Here is a 23424-nt window from a genome sequence, read left to right as displayed (position 1 = left end):
AGTGAGCTCAACACGTACAAGTACGAACAGTGCAAATCCACTGAAAATTAAGTTACGGGAAAAATACGAATGTCAGGCTTTTATTTTGAAATTGTCAAATTTGAGGAAGGGGAGTTGTTCACAGCTTGGTTTGAATGAGCTCACAGAAGTAGGAACAGTGCAAATCCACTGAAAATAAAGTTACAGCTAAATTTAGAATTTTGGGCTTTTATTTTGAAATTTCGGGAAGCAGAGTTGTTCACAGGTTGGTTTAAATGAGCTGAACAATTAGAAGTTTGAACAGTGCGAATGGACATTCTTTAAAATTTTAAAACAGGCCAAGAAAACAGCGGGTATAAAAAGTAATAACCTTTTCACTGACTCAGTTTGGTTTGGGAGTTAGTACATTAAACAGCCCATTTGTGCATTGAATTTGGTGTGCCAAGACCTGAGAGAGGGAAAATGTCGAGGCACAGCATTTGGTTTATTGGGGGATTTTTATTAGAAATACATTATAAATTCATACCTATTAATATAGCACATCTAAAATAAATTACATAAGACTATACAATTCAGGGAATTTAAAAAATAATTTGAGACAGTAAACATACGACAGTTCGAACTTTCCTCAAAATGGCAATCGCGAAGCAGCAGCGTTAACGTCATATATAAGCGACAATCCCGCCACGAGGACGACGGCAATTGTGCATTACAACGCCGCTAAAACACCACGTAAAACACTCAAACTGCTTCACGCCACACGAAAAGTGTAAAACGCCAAGCCAGCGACGCCATGATGTCCATTATTCATTTGGCCGTCGAGTAAAGTTCAAACTTTGCTCAACAAAATGGCGACCACGTCGCAGCAGCGGCGACGTCATATTCAAGCGACACTCCCGCCACGAGAACGATGGCAATAGTGCATTATAACACCGCTAGCTAAAACACCACGTAAACACTCGAACTGCTTTGTGCCACACACGCAAAGGGTAAAACGCCAAGCCATCGACGCCACGAAGTCAATTATTCATTTGGCCGTCGAGTAAAGTTCAAACATTGCTCAACAAAATGGCGACCACGTCGCTGCAGCGGCGACGTCATATTCAAGCGACACTCCCGCCACGACGACAATTGTGCATAACACCGCTAAAACACCACGTAAACACTCAAACTGCTTCGCGCCACTCGCAAAGTGTAAAACGCCAAGCCAGCGACGCCATGATGTCCATTATTCATTTGGCCGTCGAGTAAAGTTCAAACTTTGCTCAACAAAATGGCGACCACGTCGCAGCAGCGCCGACGTCATATTCAAACGACACTCTCGCCACGAGGACGATGGTCAATTGTGCATTACAACACCGCTAAAACCACTTGACTCCTTCGCGCCACTCGCCCAAAGTGTAAACCCCAAGCCAGCGACGCCACTAAGCCAATTATGCATTTGGGCGTCGAACAAAGTTCAAACTTTGCTAAACACAATGACGACCGCGGAGCAGCAGCGCTGGCGCGTTGACGTCATGTTTAAGCGACAGTCCCGCCACGAGGACAACGGCAATTGTACGTTACAACACCGCTAAAACACTCAAAACGCCTTCACACCACTCACGCAATGTGTAAAACGCCAAGCCAAGAAGCCAATGATGCATTTGGGCGTCGAACAAAGTTCAAACTTTGCTAAACACAATGACCGCGGAGCAGCAGCGCTGCCGCGGTGACGTCATGTTTAAGCGACAGTCCCGCCACGAGGACGATAGCAATTGTACGTTACAACACCGCTAAAACACTCAAAACGCCTTCACACCACTCACTCAAATGTGTAAAACGCCAGGCCAGGGAAGCCACGAAGCCTATTACACAGCTAGCCGTCGAGTAAAGTTCAAACCTTGCGCTACAAAATGGCGACCCCGCATGTTCACTCAGCTGTATAAGCACAAATTAACGCATGTCAAATCACTCACAAGACGCTATCACACTCCGAGTGCGTGCCTGAATCAAACATGTCAAAAACACGCTCAAATAAATCAATACACAGCAAAAACAACATTAATTGCTAGTGCGTGAAGCAGCGTGCTTACCTTGGCTGGAACAAATCAAGAAGAAAGTAACGTCACTCGCCTCACCCGTTTAAGCGATCCAAACCGGAAATAGATGTTTTGCATTAACCAATCATAGATTTTTTGCATTAACCAATCAGCTTAGTGTGCGCCAAATGCGACCAATCAGATGACCAAGTCCTAATTATGTCCGACAACTGTCCATTTCTCGTGCTTGATTGAAGTCATTCACGTGATGCCGAAGTCTGCATTGTGCAAATAAAGTGAAAAATACCTCCACTTCTAAATAGAAAAGTAATGCACTTATATCCCAATTGTGGCCTCATGAGAATCAATGCAAATTAATTAAACAACTATGTAAAAATTGTACTACATTTATGGCAAAAGCTGCAGAATCCAAAATGTTTGGGGAATATTTGTTTTCTAAATTTCTTTGAAAATATCACATTCCAATGAAAGACTTCCATTGTGTGTAGTGACCCTGAGCCATTCAGTTATTTCAAAAATAAAAACTGTGATGAAAATGAAACATATTCGACAACCTTTCCTCCTAGTACAATGCACTGCAACAATCACTTAGTTTTCCAATACGGTTTATTCCTTACTGGATAGATTCACAAACAACATACAGAACACACTGAGGCATTTGACACGCACGCCTGTCATGCAATAGTCCAGCTGAAAGCAGAGTTGTGTTGGGAAAAGAGGCAAAGTCAGTTTATGACAGAACACCTTTATAGCTCCTCACTCGAAACATTTCATTAATCGACAATTAAGAGAAATGACAACTTCATATTGTGTCAGCTTTGTTGTATGTAGGGAGAAGCTGCGGCAAGCATTTTCATACAAACCGAACAAACTTACATGCAGGTATTAATAAAACTTACTTTTAAGTCAGACACGTTGGAAGCAGCAGACGCACATTTATCACACCATCAAGTCATTTTAATTTCCAAAGCTTATCTTTGTTACATGACGGAAAAACTGGCAACAAGCACACACTCGTGCAAACACCCAGCATTGCAGAATCATTGTTAACCCCATTAAATTACGTTCAAACAATCATTGATCAAATTAAATATACATGAGCTTTCTTTTTAAAACCCATATACACATTTCATTCATATGTTCAGAACAAGTTGATGATACAATTTCAAAAAGTTACACATTGTACACAAACATTTTATCTTCATCAATAAGTGATTCATGAGTCTACTTAAGCTTTGGCTTTAAGCTTCAAATGGATAACGTGTTCACCATGGTAACACGTTGGCCCAGCGCATCAGTGGACACAGGAGCAGGAACGCCACAGCCATGGATCACATCGATGGGTGTGCATTTTTACATTACATATTTAATAACCTCATCACAAATAAAAATTCATATTTTTCACCTAATTTGACGTAAACGCATGTACACGCACATTTCCCCCATCAAGGAGTCTGTAAAGTGCGAGCCCAGACACAGTAAACTTGAAATGAACGCCACATTGCACACACCACTGGAGTGTGTCGCTCTACTTGGCACAACACCACAAAAGCCATGAAGGCAAAAAGGCATCAGCACACACTGGATGCAGAAACAGCACCCGACGACAGTGGAGCTTGGCAATGCTCGACCGTGAGCGGAAACGAGCATGTTCCTGCACGCGCTATCATTTAGTATGCCCCCCACAGCAAGCATCAGCTTAGACTAAACATGCTTATGCAAACGACAAATTTGCCCAACTTTATTTCTTGATTGAGCCTATCGTGTTTATGAACGCACGGGGGGGGATGGTTGGGGGGACCTGGGTGTGGTGGGGTATTGTACAGCAAACCCACAAGAGCAAGACGCTAAGAACAGTTGGGAACTACTGGCAAAGCAAACATTCACATTGGTGCATTACATCTCGAGTCAGCTGATCGTGAACCACCCCCATGACCTCTTTAGTTGAGGTCACGACAAGCCAAACAAAGTCAAAACCACTTGAGCACCTTGCATGTGCACATCATTATCAGTATTATTATCAGTAGTATTATTAACAGCTCAACACACAAATACATTCAATGTTCTTTTCTGTTCAACGTCCAAGATTTCTGCACATCGGCTTCTGGTGTCATTGAAGGTTGCATGATGTAGAAACAAGGTGTCCCCGAAAAGTCTCATTTCAGTGTGAAGGCGGTTTCGATCGTGTCGTTTCTAAAAGATGGCTGCACTCTGCTGCATGCAAGCAACGTGTAGACACTGTTTATGACAAAATGACTTAATTGTAGGCTCTTTCATTAGCACAGCAGGCCAGTGGAGGAGAAATGCAAGTGACACCGCTTCGAAAAATAAATGCACAGTAAGGAAACGCAAAACAGCTAATCCTTGCCGCCTAGGCCGCAGTCAGGACAGCGGGTGCCGGCAGATAAGAGCACGGCCTCTCCTCACTCGCGGCGGTCAAGGTGAGGGGCCGGAAAAGATCATCAGTTGCCTGGCGATTCTGCTTCAGGAGTCGTGCACTTGACATCCCATGTTCCTAAAGTGGCACGACCACAGGCGATTACAAACTCCAAATGCACGCTCATACAAAAACAACACTGTATCCTATAGGTTGGATATCATTGCCGTTGGGTGGAATACTTGCATGTGCAAAACCATTACTTTTCAGGAAAACAAAATAACTACATCTTTATTAACACTGCATCATCAAAGAGCAAGTAATTTACAACGCTCAGTCATTTTTAAGAATAACAGTCCCACGTGTGGACTGAACAAGCGTATCAATTGGTGAAAAAATATGAAATTGAACAGATTTGGGTAAGTCACTGATGGTATAAAAAGGGAAGAACCCCCAGCTTTGTCACTTTGCATTTAGTTGTTGAACAAGTAACATCTCTTGAGAAACTGTATATATTGTTGAATTGTGTGCTCAGACCTGAGGAAGGCTTGGGTTAAGCCGAAACATAGTCAAGAGTGCACATAGGTAGAAATTGGAATTAAAACAAGTACATTAGATTAGGAACAGTTAGATTAGGAATCGTTAAAAACGATTTTGTTTGGTTAAAACTATTAATTTAGACTAAAACATTGATAAAAACACTCTTTTTTGATTTATTTGAGTTACACATACACAGAGGATACTATATCCGTTAAATAATAGTAGAAAACAAAAATATTGTTAGAATATAAAAAGTATTACTTATATAGCAAAGGCGAAACGATCATTATCTAAATAACCAAGGCGATATAAAAGGAAAAACTTAACGAACACAACGAAGTAAATTTAAAATTAAAAATTAAAAAGAAAAAAATACATACTAAAAAATAAAAGAAAAATAATAATATATTTACAAAACTATAAAAATAAAAACAAAATGACAGATGAGAGGTGGTCAGTGGTCCAGTGTGGACAACGTGGCCAAAATGGGAGACAAAGAGGTGGGAATCAGGGGGACTGGAGGTACCAGGGGTGGAAGGCCAGTGCATCTCCTTTTCTTACCGGGGGTCGGGCAGAGGTCTATCACCCTCGGAGAGGAAGGGTTCAGCCTTCTTTTCCTAACATCTCCTAAGCCGCTGAAGCCAATTCAAACAGTAAGACAGTTAATTAGCCACTTTACTGTCAATTATTCTCTCTTTCTTTTCTTCTCTTCCTTGGTGCCCACGCCTGAGGAAGACCCTAAAAGGGGCGAAACGTCGCGACGGGCACTCTATATCTCTCTCTCTCTCTCTCTGTCTCATTTCTTTTGGGCTCTTTTTCTTTTTTTCGTTTTTCAATTAGCTCATTTATTTACACATCTCACCACTAGAGGGCAATACAGCCCCACACATAATCCATGACACACACATAAATACAACATACCGTTCTTGTTTAAAAAAACAAAGCAATACAAGAAAATTGGATACAAGTAATAAAAAATAAATTCAGATAAAAGACAATACAACCAAAAAAAGTAAAAAAAAAAATTTTGGGGGGTTTGAATTGAGGATTTTTTTTTATTTTGACTTTTTGTTTTGTTTCTTTGATTCAAATACATTATAAATTAATACCAAAACTAATAAGAAACAAGAAAAATAAAGATTACTTATATAGCCAAGGCGAACTCAAATTAAGGAGGCAAATATCATGGGGGGTTGGAGAGAGGTCCGCTATGGGCGGGGCCGCCAGCCCACATACCCCAGGGATTGGAACCAGGATTACGGGAGGCGGAACCATGCACCATCCTTTCCTACAGGAAGAGGGGGCAATGCCCCCAATTCCTGGTGGGGAAGAGTTCAGTTCCCCAATCCTAACCTAACCCTAAGAACAAAATGATATAAAAGTCAAATTAGGACAAACAAACTTAAAACCTAAATTGGAGGATGGACGGAACACATTGTAACTAATGGCACGCCAAATTCGACGAAAAACAAAAAGAAAATTCTAAATTTAGAAAGTTAAGAAAAACTAAACAAAGACAATAAGAATAGAAAGTAGAGGGTTAGAAGAACAAAAAGAGAAACAACATAAGATAAACCCTAAACAAATAAAAAGAAGCCAAAAGAAAAGGAAAGAAACAGAGGAAGGGGAATTGGCGGAGTGGGGACTGGGGCAACATACGGGAGGGAGCGCTGTTTGAGGACCGTGCAACTATCCAGACCCTCGCAGGTCAGGAACTCAGTTTCTTACCCTAACCCAGAATGATAAAGAGAGTCCTTTGAATTGACTTCATTTGAACATGTACATCGGTTGCACGTGATTCAAATAGGTTAAAAATTATTTTATTTTTTTTTAGGAAAAGAGGGGTAAATGTCATTTTAACACATTTTAATAATGTGCAACCGATGTACATTTTCAAATGAAGTCAATTCAAAGGACTCTTTTTTTCAGTCCATGTGCTGGAGTAACAAGAAGCGATGAGGGCAATAGGCGGCATAAATGTTTGCCTTGATCAATTAATAGGGTTCCTCACAAATATCAGTGATTCATTAAATACACTGGTTAACAAATGAATTCCGAATCCTTGCCTCTATTACATTGTTGAAATCAAATGTTGCCAGGCATTAATTGTTCATCAGTGATAATTGGTCATGTGTCTCTGATGTGCAGGTTTATTATAAGTTTCACCTCTAAGTATCCCCAAAGCACCAACAGCTGCTGAAACGTGCGTACGCCAGCCAAGAAGTTGGCGTGAGGCACCACACATTTCCAGCCATTTCACTATTGATACATCTGACTTATTAACAGCAGAAGTGCCAAAAAAAATTTTCTTCTGGTCTCATCAACTCCTGTGACTTCGAGGGCACAGGCGGAACCTCAGGCCTCATATTAGTCCGCTGCGGAGTAATATTCACAATTACATCTGTGTGTTGATGGTGGATGCGTGGAATGGATCTAGCTGCCAGCGTTCAAGGAGTACGAAACAGTCTATGGCATCAGTGACGACGTATCCCCCCACCCCACCTCCAGGAAAGAAAAAAAAATAAATCAGAGCTATACGATTTACATCCCCAATTCCAATGAAGTTTGTACATCCATCCATCCATCCATCTTCTGAGCCGCTCATCCTCACAAGGGTCGCGGGAGTGCAGGAGCTTATCCCAGCTATAATCGGGCAGGAGGCGGGGTACACCCTCAACTGGTTGCCAGCCAATCGCAGGGCACATATAAACAAACATCCAGTTGCACTCATATTCACACCTACGGACAATTAACCTAGCATGCATGTTTTTGGGATGTGGGAGGAAAGGTGAACATGCAAACGCCACACAGGTGGGGCTGGGGATTGAACCCTGAGGCAGACGCTCTAACCAGTAGTCCACCGTGCCTGCGAAAAAAAAAGTAAAATTGAAACCGTAAATGAACAAAACTGAAAACCGAAAAAGCAGTCATCGCGTTTGAGATTTAAAAACTTTTGTGAGAATCTTTTTGGCACAAATCTGATTCCATAAGTATATACCAATATACTGTAGTCTATCTGCGTCTATGAATGGGTCACAGTCGAAGGACGCAAAGTGAAATATTCAGTCAAAGTCTGTAGGTGGCAGTATCACCCTAGAAGATGAACCCAACGAACGGAGAACAAGCTTCGAATAAATTACGTGATTACGTCACCTTTAGACCAGGAAGTGCTGTCGAATTGTCGGTTAAGCGAAACAATTCAAAGAGACTACCAATAGGTTGCGACATGGACGGTAGGTTATAATTTTAATTGTTTATCGGTTTAGCCTTACCAGCAACATAACTGTTTTGTGACAGGTAATGATTTTGTAGCTTGAGCTAGGATGTAGTTGTTTACACAACGTCAATGACAATGTGGGTCACTCCCTGAGAAACGTTTTAGCATGTCATTTCCCCGCATCTTCAAAAATGTGGTGTGCATTTCTTTTTAGCCGCCTTGCGTCAGTATTTGGATACAGTGGGTATGGAAAGTATTCAGACCCACTTAACCTTTTCACTCTTTGTTATATTGCAGCCATTTTCTAAAATCATTTAAGTTAAAAATTTCCCTCATTAATGTACACACAGCACCCCATATTGGAAGAACAAAACGGAATTGTTTAAATCTTTGCAGATTTATGAAAAAAAAACTGAAATATAACACAGCCATAAGTATCCACACCCTTTGCAGTGACACTCGTGTATGTATGTGTGTGTGTGTGGACACTCTCCATTTCTTCTGATCATGCTTGAGGTGGTTCACCTTCATTGGAGTCCAGCTGCATTTGATTATACTGATTCGACTTGATGAAGAAAGCCACACACGTCTATATAAAGACCTTACAGCTCACACAAATGAGAATCATGAGGTCAACAGAACTGCCTGAAGAGCTCAGAGACAGAATTGTGGCAAGGCACAGATCTGGCCAAGGTTAAAAAAAATAATTCTGCTGCACTTAAGGTTCTTAAGAGCATAGTGGCCTCCATAATCTTGAAATCAAAGACGTCTGTGACAACCAGAACCCTTTCTTGATCTGGCCATCCAGCCAAACTGAGCAATCGGGGGAGAAGAGCCTTAGTGAAAGAGGTAAAGAAGAACCCCAAGATGACTGTGGCTAAGCTCCAGAGGTGCAGTCGGGAGGAGGGAGAAAGTTCTAGAAAGTCAACTACTGCAGCCCTCCACCAGTCAGGGCTTTATAACACTTTATAACAGAGTGGCCCGACGGAAGCCTCTCCTCAGTGCAAGACACATGAAAGGCCACATGGAGTTTGCTTAAAAAAAAAAAAAAAAAAAAAAAAAAAAAAAAATTGGACTTTACACCGATCTTATTGGTATCTGCCAATAATTAGAATTTTATGCTGATCGGCTTTGTCATTCGCCAATCCGATCAATGGAGTCATTGATCAGCTCCGCAAAAGACATTTACTCCTCGTCGCCATCGTGTATGGTATATTTGTATCCAAAAGCTAGTTTGTTTTTAGCCTTGTCATGTGTCTTTTGACGTAGTACTGTAAATATCTGACCACCAATTAAGTTATTTATTAAAAAAAAAAAAAAAAAAAAAAACCTGTGGGACAGACAACACGTAATTCGTGGATCAGACTACAAGACAAATTTTGGTCTTTCATGTCAGACTACTGCAATAAAATATTGTATTCCGGTACCACCGCATCCTGTTCTTTTTACCATCGCTTGGCTTTATCTTGTCAACTTAAATGTGACCGGATACACCCGTTACCACGGCAACAGCAATTGATCGCGCCGTGTGCATTATAAGAGGTAAATGGGGAAAAATGTGTGTTGATAGTCACCGGTGCTCGGCAGAGGACTTTAATTCAAAGATTGCTTGGTGTGTTCATACTTTTAATACGATACGGCTCGGAAGCAGGCAACAAAACGTTACGTGGCCTAGCAAGCTAGTGCTACCACTAACCGTTTTCCCAGCGTTCTGTTGAATCATGCTCTAAAGTTCCGATGTGTGTGATGTAATTACAATAAAGTAATTTCATTACAGTAAATTACCACCCATTATTTCTGTCATGTTAGTTTGACCTGATAGATTAGAATATGTGACCCGACTAGAGGTCTGATTTCCAACCTTTATGGAGCCAAGGCACATATTTTACAATTGAAAAATCTCACGGCACACCAACAAACAAAAATGTCACAAAAAGCAGGTACATTAATTACTGTATGTACTAACCTGCCATCAAATATAAGAGCATGTCACCATGCCTCACTGGCATAAATAGATGAACAAAGATGTCCATCCATTTTCCGTAACGCTTCTCCTCACTAAGGTCGCGTGCGTGCTGGAGCCTATCCGAGCTATCTTCGGGCGCAAGCCAATCGCAGGGCACATAAACAAACAACCATTTGCACTCACATTCACACCTCCAGGCAATTTAGAGTCTCCAATTAATACATGTTTTTGAGATGTGGGAGGAAACCGGAGTGCCCGGAGAAAATCCACGCAGGCACGGGGAGAGCGTGCAAACTGCACACAGGCGGGGCCGGGATTTGAACCCTGGTCCTCAGAACTGTGAGGCAGACTCTCTAACCAGTCGCTTACCGTGCCGCCGCCCTTATAATAATAACTATTTATATCGCACATTTAAAAACATGTTCACAAAGTGCTTTGACAGACAGAATAAAACGTATATCATGAACAACAAAGCAGAGCAAAAAACAGTGAAGCCCCAGGCAATGAAAGCCCAAGCAATGGAAGAACCCAGCTTGTCGTCCAACTGAGACCAAGAGGGTAGATGTAGGATGAACAGTTAAGTAACAAGGTCCGACGTTTAGCCTTTTTGATTGGTGGCCCTGTCACAATTTGCACTGACCGCTTATATTAATTAATTAATAATACTCTGCTAATGGAATTACGTGCACGTTTGGCTGATGCAGGTGTGCAACCCAATGTCACGCCGATTTCAAATTGATCCCACAGGCCCGATGAAATTCCTGCGTAGTCTGGGAGCTTGACATGTCCGACATCACAAATCATTCACCACATAAAACTGAGAAAATTAGTTTTAAACTGCAATGTAGTTGTCAGATACGTTAAGTAAATTAATTAATTGGAAAACCTCTACCTTTGCTTAGTTGTGGCGCAAAAGCATTTAGAATATCAGACTGTTCTGTTCTGTTTACCATGTTATGGAGTGAGTAATCCTAATTTTGCTTATTTTTCTTTCCACAGACACACTTTTCCAATTGAAGGTATGTATCCAATATTTAGAAACGTGGCATGCATCTTAATTTCTTGCTTATGTGAGGATAAGCGGTACAGAAAATGGATAGATTGATGTTCTCTTTGGTTACCAGTTCACTTCTAAACAACTGGAGAGACTAGCCAAAAAGGCAGAGAAGGAGTCCGAAAAGGAGCAGAGAAAGGTCCAAAAGGTGAGCAAAATACTACATTGCCATTGGTTGTTTTAGATTCACTATGCATTTGTAACGTAGTACTAAGTAGCTTTAATGGTGATATTTTAAGTTGTTAAACCAGCAAAGTTTCACTTAGCCCGTGTTCACACTTTGGTTCCGTTAACACTGGTACTGCACCACGTATGTGATCATGTCTGACTAAATGTAGCAGAAATACAGTGGGTATGGAAAGTATTCAGACGCCTTTAAATCTTTCACTCATTGTTATATTGCAGCCATTTGCTAAATTATTAATGTACGCACAGCACCCCATATTGACAGAAAAAAATTGAATTGTTGAAATGTTTGCAGATTTATTAAAAAAGAAAAACTGAAATATCACACAGCCATAAGTATTCAGACCCTTTGCTCAGTATCAGAATCATCTTTATTTGCCTTTTGAGTCTTTTTGGGAATGATAACACGTTTTTCACACCTGGATTTGGGAATCCTCTGCCATTCCTCCGTGCAGATCCTTTCCAGTTCTGTCAGGTTGGATGGTGAACAGCCATTTTCAGGTCTCTCCACAAACTCCCTAAATACAAGCAGCACAATAGACCGTCCTTCCAGAGAAAATAACATTTTAGCCCACTGCTATACTATGCTAAATAACTCATACCGTACCATACCTTGTGCACCCCTGGGCTCGTCTGATCACTGCTTAATTCACTTAATACCGACAAGAGCTTACATGTGTGAAGCCTACGGTGAAAACAATGAAAAAGTGGACCAACGAAGCAAGATAGAACTTCAAGACAAAGCTGTCAAGACTGCACAGACTGGAGTCTCTTTGAAAATTCAGCTGGCAGCCTGGATTAATATACGGACACTGTCACATCCTATATCAGTTTCTGTGAAGTGATGAGTGTACCAACAGTCATTTCGCACGTTCAATAAACCATGGTTCACTGCTAAACTTAAGCAACTTCGCCAGGCTAAAGAGAACTTGTATCGAAGTGGGGATAGGACCTTGTATTATCGCGCTAGAAACCAGCTGACTAAAGAAATTAACATTGCAAAGAGAAACTATGCAGTAAAGTTAGAAAAACAGTTTACCGCTAACGACTCTAAATCAGTTTTGCATGCATTACAATCGCTAACCAATTACAAGCGACCATTTTGACCCCACGGGGTGAGCTCTTGCGTGGCGCCCCAGATCGAGGGAGATTATCGGTGGTCTTGTATGTCTTCCATTTTCTAATAATTGCTCCCACAGTTGATTTCTTCACACCAAGCTGCTTACCTATTGCAGATTTAGTCTTCCCAGCCTGGTGAAGGTCTACAATTTTGTTTCTGGTTCCCTTTGACAGCTCTTTGGTCTTGGCCATGGTGGAGTTTGGAGTGTGACTGTTTGAGGTTGTGGACAGGGGTCTTCTATACTGATAAGTTCACACAGGTGCCGTTAATACAGGTAACGAGTGGAGGACAGAGGAGCCACTTAAATGAGTTACAGGTCTGTGAGAGCCACAAATCCTGCTTGTTTGTAGGTGACCAAATACTTATTTTACTAAGGAATTTACCAAATAATTAATAAAAAATCAGACAAGTTGATTTTCTGGATCATCATTATTATTTTTTTCTCATTTTGTGTCTCATAGGTGAGGTATACCTATGATGAAGATTACAGGCCTCACTCATCTTTTGAAGTGGGAGAACTTGCACAATTGCTGGCTGACGAAATTCTTTTTGCCCCACTGTGTATATGAAGCTAAATTTGTGAAGTACAGCTAAAAGAAAAGACCAGTTCACTTTTTCAAGAGGTTTTTGTGCATCAAGTGAGAAGACAATTGTTTTTAGATTATGTTTCGACATAGTTAAGTTTATCGTTGAAGTTGGTTTGCGAGAAATGTTCCTAATTTATTATTGTGCTCAAAGTTAGTGATTCTTAGCTGTTGTAGTTGGAACTCTGTTCTTTTTTTTATATGCAATCAAGTTGTTTGGCATTATAAAGTTGGTTCCTAAGTAGGTCTGTTGGATTTATTGCATATTCTTATGTGAGTTGTTTGATTTTCATCTCCAATTCGCTTTCTAATTTTTGTTCAAAATAATTTTGACACTAATTACAGCTTTCTGTTAACCAAAATAAGGATGGGGATATAGTTGTGGAATCATTCATATCTAGAAAATCTTTCCAATCCTACCTTACAAATAGACTGCACTTATATAGCACTTTATCTACACTACCACAGTGCCGAAAAGGGCTTTACAAAGCCTCACATTCACCCACTCATACACACATTTATACACCAGTGGACAACGGCTGCCATGCAAGGTGCTGCCAGGCCCACTGGGAGCAAATTAGGGTTCAGTGTCTTGCCCAAAGACACTTAGACATGCGGACAGTCAGAGCCGGGATTTGAAGCAGTTACCCTTGGGTGACTGGACAACCCGCTCTACCTACTGAGCCACAGCCGCCCCAACACGTGGGGGACGGTCTTAGTCAAATATGGACAAAGTAGCTACAAAACTGTCAACTAGAAGTAGCTGTCAGAGGGGGCCTTTTCTGGACACTCGCATGGTGATTTTGAAATGAAATTGACACTCTCATACTAAGTCCATGTTAGAGAGTCACTCTATGCAGGTCTAAATAGCCAAAATAAGGGACCTTTAAAATTCACCTCAAATCAACAGCTCGAGAACTATAACTTGGACACAATTATAATTGGATCAACAGTGATCCCAAACACACATCAGAACCGGTTTACAATGGATAAAGCAGCCAAACATTAAGCTTCTGGAATGGCCTTCCCAAAGACCCATTCCAATTAAACATTGGTAGACTAAAAGCAGTGCAAAGAAACCAACCAGTTTAAATGAATGCTTGACAATTTCAGACAGAATTATTGCAGACGCTTGTTGATTGCTACAAAATTGAGGTGAAGAATTGAAGGACATTTTGACCAAATATTGGTGGGTGTGAGTGCCTGAACGAATACATTTGACCCTGTGTGGACAAATGAAAGTTGTGCACTCAATTCTTGTTTTTAATTGGAAACGTATGCCGTATAATCGTTTCACCCTAAAAAGGGAACGATTCAGATGAATTGCAAAAAAAGCCCCAATATTATCCTTTGAAACTTCTATTCAACTGTAGGTAACCAGATACTTGACTTAAAATTAGAGCACAGATGTAATTAGAACTTTTTTTTTAATGCTTTTATCACAGGCTCTGCAACAGAAAAATGTGGAATGTGCGAGAGTTTATGCTGAGAATGCCATCCGTAAAAAAAATGAAGGACTGAACTGGCTGCGCATGGCATCTCGAGTTGACGCTGTGGCCTCTAAAGTCCAGACTGCTCTCACAATGAAATCGGTAAGTTAAGCTTGGTACATTGATACTTTGGAATAGACTACGTGCAATTGTGCATGCAATACCATATCTTTCTGCACTCAGCTGAATGTAAAAATGCAGTACAGTGGACTCCTGTTATCCGCAGGTGATAGGACCGCGAATAGCAAAAATCAGCTGATAATTGATCGCCATTATAATTGCAAATGTTTTTTTTGTTTGTTTGTTTTTTTGAAACCCCCACATTTCTTGAATAAGCGGGGATTAACCACCACTAAGCATTTTCTGTGTTGGTCCCCCCCCCCCCCCCCCCCCCAAAAAAATGAAAACAATTTGGAAAAAAAATCAGCAAATATGTGAATCCGCAGTTGCCGAAGCGCGAGTATGCGGGGGTCCACTGTAAGCTAAACATAAATGGCTTCTGTTAGCACTCAGGAGACATGTCACATTCTTCAGAGCTTTACAGATGTACCATTTAGTATTTTTAACTTTAATGATAGAAATCGAATAAAGACCATTCCGTGTACCATAATTTATCGTGTATAATGCGCACCCATGTACAACTCCAATTCCAATGAAGTTGGAATGTTGTGTTAAACATAAATAAAAACAGAATAAACTGATTTGCAAATCATGTTCAACCTATATTTAATTGAATACACTACAAAGACAAGATATTTAATGTTCAAACTGATCAACTTTATTGTTTTTAGTAAATCATCATTAACTTAGAATTTTATGGTTGCATCACGTTCCAAAAAAGCTTGGACGGGTGGCAAAAAAGACTGAGAAAGTTGAGGAATGCTCATCAAACACCTGTTTGGAACAGAACTCTGGAGTCCCACAGGCCAAAATATTAATATTATCATTAATAAATAAAATCACTATTTAGAAACGCAGCACGGTGGTCGATTGGTTAGAGCGTCAGCCTCACAGTTCTGAGGACCCGGGTTCAATCCCTGGCCCCGCCTGTGTAGAGTTTGTATGTTCTCCCCGTGCCTGCGTGGGTTTTCTCCGGGCACTCCGGTTTCCTCCCACATCCCAAAAACATGCATTAATTGGAGACTCTAAATTGCCCGTAGGTGTGAGTGCGACTGTTTGTTTGTATGTGCCCTGTGATTGGCTGGCAACCAGTTCAGGGTGTACCCCGCCTCCTGCCCGATGACACCGGGGATAGGCTCCAGCATGCCCGCGACCCTAGTGAGGAGAAGCAGCTCAGAAAATGGATGGATGGATATATATATATATATATGTGTGTATATATATGTATGTATATATATATGTGTGTGTATATATAAATATATATATATCCATCCATTTTCAACACCGCTTATCCTGGTTAGGGGCGCTGGAGCCTATCCCAGCAGACTTCGGGCGAAAGGCAGACTACACTCTGAACTGGTCGCCAGTCAGTCGCAGTCACATATAGACACGGACAACCATTCACACTCACATTTATACCGTCACTGAGTGGGAACTGAACCCACGCTGCCTGCACCAAAGTCAGGCGAGTGTACCACTACACCATCAGTGACTGCGTGCGTGCGTGCGTGCGTGTATCTGATCTTATGATTTCTCTAAAAGGTGACAAAAAATATGAGCCAGGTGACCAAGGCTCTGGATAAAGCTCTGAACTCTATGGACCTTCAAAAGGTCTCTGTTGTCATGGATAAGTTTGAAAGCCAAGTCCAGAACCTTGATGTCCACACCTCAGTAAGTGACCGCAGCCTTGTTTCTTGTTTTATGTTTTTGGCGCTGTCCTTTCAACTGTCTTTGCAGACATTCTACTAAAGGCTTTTGAGGACATCTGGTCTTATGTAGTTCTGTTTTCCTAACACCAGGTGATGGAGGACTCCATGAGCTCTGCAATGACACTGACCACGCCACAAGATCAGGTAGATGAATTGATCCACCAAATAGCTGAGGAGAGTGGCCTGGAGTTGATGGACCAGCTCAACAAGTTGCCCGCAGGAGCCACCTCAGTGGGTGCAGAAAGTTCACGTAGCCAAGAGAAGGAAGACCAGCTTTCTAGACGGTAAGGGCCAGTGTTGGTAATTGATTGTTTCTTGTTAGCTGTACACACATTCTTACCATTGGGTTACTGAACACAACCCCTTACAAAAATTATGGAATCCCCACTCCTGGAGGATTATCTTTTAAATGTTTAATTTTGGGGAAAAAAAATGCAAATCGTTGATGTTCCACAATTTTTTTAAATTAAAAATACCACCGTTCTGGCATAAAAAAATAACTTAAAATAAAAAGAAAGAAAACTGTTGTCATCAGTCAATTTTTGGACAACTTTTTCATTGTCCTGGCTTTGTAAGCAGCTGCTATGACACTAAGGCTTGTTCAATAAATCAAATAAGTGTCTCGAAGTCTTCATTCATTCCTGCCTAACGGAAGCCGGTGTTCTCCTAGGGGACCATCGACTCAGAACCACAGGCGAACAAAATCCACCCCACCTACAACACAAAAAATAGTCCAAATCTGCAGTAAAGTAGCATATGATTGCCAGCACTTGCTGAAATTACGATCATTCAGTGAATTTGACTTCCTAACTACGACACTCGCTACTGACCATTTACGTCCTTCGGCGCGTAGCTCTTGGCAAGACCCAGTGGCCTACAAATCAGCGGGCATGCATAGCGCCGTAAGCTGACAGAGGAGCAAGCGGAGGCGGCTTAGTTGGATGCAGAAATGCAGTTGTCGGGGCGGACTAACAACTATTCCTAAAGCTTAACCCCCACAGGGCACCACTCTTGTCAAGCTACCTCTACCTGGGGCAGCCGTGGCCCAATGGTTAAGAGCATCGCCTGCCATCGTGGGGGACCTAGGTTCAAGACCCCGACTGGACCATCCACCAACATCCCCTGGACTCAGGGCTGTGGTGTCCTTGAGCAAGACACTGATACCCCGAAATGCTCCCTGGGCGCTTCAGCTGCCCCCTCCTCCAGTGTGTTCCACTACATGCTTTATGCCCCTGGCAGGGTCACCCAGGGCAAACAGGTCCTAGGTGAGGGACCAGACAAAGCACAGCTCCAAAACCCCCTATGATGTTAAAAAATTCAGGATGACGTTTTCCCCTCTGGAGCCTGGCCTGGAGGTGGGGCTCGAAGGCGAGCGCCTGGTGGCCGGGCCTGCACTCATGGGGCCCGGCCGGTCACAGCCCGAAAGGGTAGCTTGGGTCCCCCTTCCCATGGGCTCACCACCTGTGGGAGGGGCCGTAGGGGTCGTGTGCAGTGCGAGCTGGGCGGTGGCCGAAGGCAGGGACCTTGGCGATTCGATCCCGGCTACAGAAGCTGGCTCTCGGGACGTGGAATGTCACCTCTGGCAGGGAAGCACCCCAAGTTGGTGTGTGACGTTGAGAAGTTCCGACGAAATATAGTCGGGCTCGCCTCCACACACGGTTTGGGCTCTGGTACCAGTCTTCTTGAGAGGGGTTGGACTCTCTTCCACTCTAGAGTAGCCAACGGTGCGCCGGGCAGATGTAGGTATACTTAATGATCCCCCCGGCTCGGCACCTGTACGTTGGGGTTCACCCCTGTGGATGAGAAGGTAGCCTCCCTCTGTCTTCGGGTGGAGGTATGGGTCCTGACTTTTGTTTGTGCCTATGCACCAAAAAGCAGTTCAGAGTACCCACCCTTTTTGGAGTCCTTGGAGGGGGTGCTGGGGAGCGCTCCTGCTGGGGACTCCATCGTTCTGCTGGGAGACTTCAATGCTCACGTGGGCAATGACAGTAAGACCTGGAGGGGCGTGATTGGGAGGAACGGCCCCCCCGATCAGAACCCGAGTGATCTTCTCTTATTGGACTTCTGTCCTCACCACGGATTGTCCATAACGAAACCATGTTCAAGCATAAGGGTGTCCACACGTGCACTTGGCACCAGGACACCCTAGGTCGCAGTTCGATGATCGACTTTGTGGTCGTGTCATCGGACTTGTGGCCGTATGTTTTGGATACTCGGGTGAAGAGAGGGGCGGAGCTGTCAACCGATCACCACCTGGTGGTGAGTTGGCTCCGATGGTGGGGGAATATGCCGGTCCGACCTGGCAGACCCAAAAGTATTGTGAGGGTCTGTTGGGACTATCTGGCCTGGCCGTGGAACAGTGGACCAGCAATCAGGTCATTTGAATTTCTCGAGCTTATCTATGTCACTAGCGAAGATCTCCACCTTCCCTTTCCGCTCCCGAGCCAGCGCTCTCTCACAAGTATGTCTTCTACATGGAGGCAACCAATCAGAGGAAAGGGGGCGGTCTTAGCCAAATATGGACAAAGCAGATACTAAACTGGGTCAAACACAAGCAGCTGCCAGAGGGGCTTTTTGTCAACACTCGTATGACAAAACCAAGCTGTTTTTTTTAATGAAATTGACACTTTTATACTAAGTCCATGTTAAAAGAGTCACTCTGTGGAGGTCTAAATAGCCAAAATACGGGACCTTTTAAGGTTGTCGGACCCTATAATTGGGACAAATCCACTTTGAACACACCTCAGACCTAAGGATAATCTTATAAGAGATAAGACTGTCTGACGTTTGACGTCCTTAGTCGGGAAAGGGCAAAATCGGGACAAAAACAGCCCAATTGTCTTTGTGTGTGTACCGGGCCTGACTGTGAGTAGTGGGACGATCTCTCTTGCTGGGGGAGTATCTGGGGTGTGGTCCCCTAGGTTCTCTATATCTATGCAGTCTTGCGGAGGTGTCCATGCGCCCGTGTGCTGGCCCTGACAAGTGATTGTAGGATGTTTTGGTCTTCTCCTGGCGTGAAGTTCAGATGGCACTAAGCTCTCGACGGACTCTGCCTTTCTTTTCACTCATAAATGGCTTTCTGATTCTGCCTTTTATTTTTGTTTGTTTGTTTGTTTCGCTTGCTTCATGAATGGTGTATCATTCCCTTTCTTGGTGAGATACAGTTTAGCTCCAAATGAAAAAAAACCAAAACATTTTCGATTTGGAGAGGACAGCTGTCTCTCTCAAACACGGAAATAAAATGTGTCTTCTGCAGAATAAAATGATGTTCTCCCTCAAAAAAATTAAAGAAAAAAAACAATGTACATGCAGACTAAAAAAATTAATCAATCCTACAACTGCTCAAACTCGACAACATTTACACTCCCTCGTGCAGCTCTGTCAACAAACGTGTTTGGGATATGCTTTAAATGTCAGTTCACTTAAACATCTTCTTTAGTTTAGCCAAAAATCTCTCCAGAAAGTCTGTCCTGTTATGTTAGATTTGTGGAATCCTTGTATAATGTCATGCATGACTAATGTTCAAACTCAAATATTTTTCTGAAAATTGTGGTCCAATTCCTAATTGTATGATCCTGATTGCATTTGAATTAAGACGTTCCACTGATGTTTATATTTTTAAAGCACATTTGAACTTATTTTTTTCAATTTCTTAATGGAGGCCTTTGCAATTCGAGCTTGATTGTATCTTTCATGTTGCAGGTTGGCAGCTCTGCGGAACTGAGGGGACTAGGCTCACGGTTGTGTGGAAAAAAAGACAAGTTAGATGGTGGTGGTGGTGGTGGTGGTGGTGGTGGTGGTATTTGTACTGAACTGTTCCTACAAGGAGGATGTATCACTTTCACATTTTCTTGTTTTGGCCTAAAGATTGTGTGCCTGTTCCTTTGTATCCCCTCTGCAAAATGAATCTGTTTTTACTTACTGTGTAATGACAACAATGAAGATGTAAAGTTCTAATTCACAACAATTAAAGTGATTACAAGGGAGTGGGACATGTTTTGCTCTTGTGTACCTGGCTTTGGTCAAATGTTGTTGTAATGTGTGTTACTGTGTGCAAACCAGCCAGGAGTCTCATCCTCTCATCACATTCATCCAAGTCCCAGGTATTTCTAACAATGAATACACCAGTGGACAGTCCTTACATTATTACACTACACTGAGTCATGTTTGATTTGATTTGTTGTTAATTTACACACATGCCACCATCCACACATTGTGTGAAATAGTAAATACCTTACTCTGAATTGAAGTGCCTGAAGGACTGTTGTTGAAAGAGAGAGATGTGAGCTGAGCTCTGCACACTTTTCGTCAAAGTCAGGAATTTTCCTCTTGCTACAAAGCAGAGGAGAGATGTTTTAGCACACAGAACTTTAGCTCACTCTAGCTCAGGCTGTCATACACGTGTTATCCATTTATTTTTGCAGTCTTGAGTTGACCAATCATGTTTGTATTTTTTTCTGTGAACATCGTTATATATCTGTTGTATTTTATAGGTGAGACACCCAAGTGTGGAGGACCAAGAGTCACAAAATAAAATAAAGACACAGATAAAGAATTAAATGTCATTTCATACTTAATGAAACGTTTATTTAATAATGTATTAATTTAATTTTGGCAGTCTTCGTCCTCCATACTCAAGTGTATGGAGCCTAAATGCATGCTAAACCGTATAACGTAAACAAATGATTCTGAAGCTGTAAACCGAAGTTCAATTTTAGGTGAGCAGATAGCTGGGATAGGCTCCAGTACGCCCATGAGCCTGGTGAGGAGAAGCTCTATGGAAATCAGATGGATGGATGGATGTTTTTAAAGGCATCTGAATGGTTTACAATAAGCAGATGTTTGTTGTTGTTGCTTTATACATTTGTTAAGTGCTTTGACTAAAGGATTCTGTCTTTGAAACTTGTAAGAGCAGACATCAGGATAGAAGCTAGGCCTTGACCAGGGACTGAGCAGTTTTACAGTTTCCTGTTTTTCCATTTGTGCATTATTACAAAGGGGTCTTATTTATACTGAGAAAACCATCTTTGTAGCACTTATCTCTCGAAAATAAACGTTCCCAATTGTCCAGCACAGACTTTAATTTGAATACAGTGTTTCTTGTGTTGATTGCAGACATCAATAGTTATTGGTGTATATAGTTTGGCATGCATGCACTCATTTTTCATTTAGTCCTGTTTGAATTGTACATTTTTTCGACAATCACTGCTGTGGAGGCCACCTTAAAGTAACAGTGTTGAATATGGTAAATGGACTGCACGTTGATATAGTGCTTTAGCTACACTATCACAGTGCCCAAAGCGCTTTACAAAGCCTCACATTCACCCGTACACCAGTGGGCGACTGCTCCCAGGACCACTGGAAGCAAATTAGGGTTCAGTGTCTTGCCTAAGCACACTTCGACATGCGGACAGTCGGAGCCGGGATTCGAACCAGCTCCCACTGGACGACTCGCTGTCCCTAGTGATCCACAGCCGCCCAGAAACCACTTGTGATGGACGCTTCCTTTGTTGTGTCTCAATTTGTCGCCTCTTGAACAGGATGGTGCCTTCTGGTGAGTCGCAGTCTCGTCTGTGATCCTCCTGCACCTTGGACCACTCCCCTCAGAAGATGGTGGTCAGTTGATGGGCTTGGATTTGTATTTAACTAATTAAATAAATAAATATATAGTGTCCTAGTGCAAATTCTTGGCATGTGGTCACTATGAATAAGAACATAGTCCTTAATATTTTAACAAGAATTTGACAGGATTCTTTGGCTGTCAAACGGTTCAGGGTGTACCCCGCCTCTCGCCCAAAGTTGGCTGGGATAGGCTCCAGCACGCGCGCGACCTTTGTGAGGATAAGCGGTATGGAAAATGAATGAGTGAATATGAAAGGTCATGTTTACAACTAAATTAAGCATTGACCTGTCCAGGACCTCTTACCCCAAGTCATCCTGGAGCCACTTCAGTTACGAGCTGAAATTGGCAGATGTCGGCGAGTCTTCAATTAACCCAAGAAACGTGTTTTTGGAATGTGGGAGGAAACATAAGTACCTGGAGAAAACAACCCATACAAGCATGGGAAGAACATGCAAAAACTCCATGAAGAAACGCTCAAGCCCAAATTTGAACCCCAAACTCAGAACTGTATCTCCCACTCCTTCACTGTGTGGAGTTTGTATGTTCTCCCCGTGCCTGCATGGTTTTTCTCCGGGTACGCCGGTTTCCTCCCACATCCCAAAAACATGCATGGTAGGTTAATTGAAGACTCTAAATTGCCCGTTGGTGTGAATGTGAGTGCAAATGGTTGTTTGTTTATGTGCCCTGCGATTGGCTGGCGACCGGTTCAGGGTGTACCCCGCCTCTGCCCAAAGATAGCTGGGATAGGCTCCAGCACGCCCGCAACCCTAGTGAGGAGAAGTGGTACAGAAAATTGATGGTGGATAGATGTTTTAGGCTAGGATGCGTTTATTTTTCCACACACAAAAAAAAATACAGCATACACTGAAAATCCCACGATATATCGAATTATGACTGGCCAAAAGCCTCTGATGTCACCAAGAAAGCTGGCCGACTTGCATTCCCATGCTGCAGGACTGAGATGGGCAGTAGTGTCAGGTTTCCCAGTTGTGTGTAACAAACAAGGGATCGTCAACTTGGCAGCAGCCTTTCTGAGAACTGGCAAGAGAAAAGTGGCTGTGCTGATTGTTCAATAAGAGCAGAGTGGATCAGTGCCACGTGATATTGCAGGATTATGGAATGTGACATAAACTCGAAGTCATTAAATGGGAAATGAGGAGTAATACAGATTAAACAGACCAAAGGAGTGTGGTAGTAGATGGGGTAAAAACTGTAGACATAGAAGCTGTTCTTCATTTAGATGAACATATTATTTCTTGTTTGATTTTATAAACTAGTATAGCGTTTTGAAGTGCGTATGACTAATCCTTGCCCCTCCACCGCCTACCCCAAGTGAATACAAATCATGGTATTCCCTTTCCCACTAGACTCCCACGGTTATTGGCTGAGGGAGTAGAGATGCTTTGTGTGCTACTCG

At 42.4% G+C, this 23424-nt stretch overlaps 1 protein-coding gene and 1 long non-coding RNA gene across 2 annotated transcripts; one reads left to right on the top strand and one right to left on the bottom strand.

The window, feature by feature from the left end:
• Positions 1–5396: 5396 nt before the first annotated feature.
• Positions 5397–12678, bottom strand: LOC133478042 (uncharacterized). Its single transcript, XR_009788547.1, has 3 exons — positions 12588–12678; positions 11781–11879; positions 5397–7804 (listed from the first exon to the last, which is right to left on the bottom strand). It is a non-coding gene; the product is annotated as an uncharacterized LOC133478042 (long non-coding RNA).
• On the top strand, positions 8035–21467 carry chmp1a (charged multivesicular body protein 1A). The gene is made up of 7 exons (XM_061773559.1): positions 8035–8171; positions 11121–11140; positions 11246–11323; positions 14511–14657; positions 16218–16346; positions 16475–16668; positions 20087–21467. Exons 1-7 carry the CDS (start codon positions 8039–8041, stop codon positions 20106–20108), a joined length of 723 nt encoding a protein of 240 aa, XP_061629543.1. The 5' UTR covers positions 8035–8038; the 3' UTR covers positions 20109–21467.
• Positions 21468–23424: the final 1957 nt, after the last annotated feature.

The sequence above is a fragment of the Phyllopteryx taeniolatus genome, chromosome 5 (assembly GCF_024500385.1).
Source record: "Phyllopteryx taeniolatus isolate TA_2022b chromosome 5, UOR_Ptae_1.2, whole genome shotgun sequence".
Classification (NCBI taxonomy): Eukaryota; Metazoa; Chordata; class Actinopteri; order Syngnathiformes; family Syngnathidae; genus Phyllopteryx; species Phyllopteryx taeniolatus.
Note: the sequence above shows the minus strand (reverse complement) of the source record. Positions and strands in the feature narration are given on the sequence as shown.

Coding starts and splice junctions, on each gene's coding strand:
- chmp1a (XM_061773559.1), top strand. CDS start 8,039: ATGAACCCAACGAACGGAGAACAAGCTTCGAATAAATTACGTGATTAC. Junction 11,141..11,245: donor ACACACTTTTCCAATTGAAG/GTATGTATCCAA, acceptor TTTGGTTACCAG/TTCACTTCTAAACAACTGGA. Junction 14,658..16,217: donor CTGCTCTCACAATGAAATCG/GTAAGTTAAGCT, acceptor TTTCTCTAAAAG/GTGACAAAAAATATGAGCCA.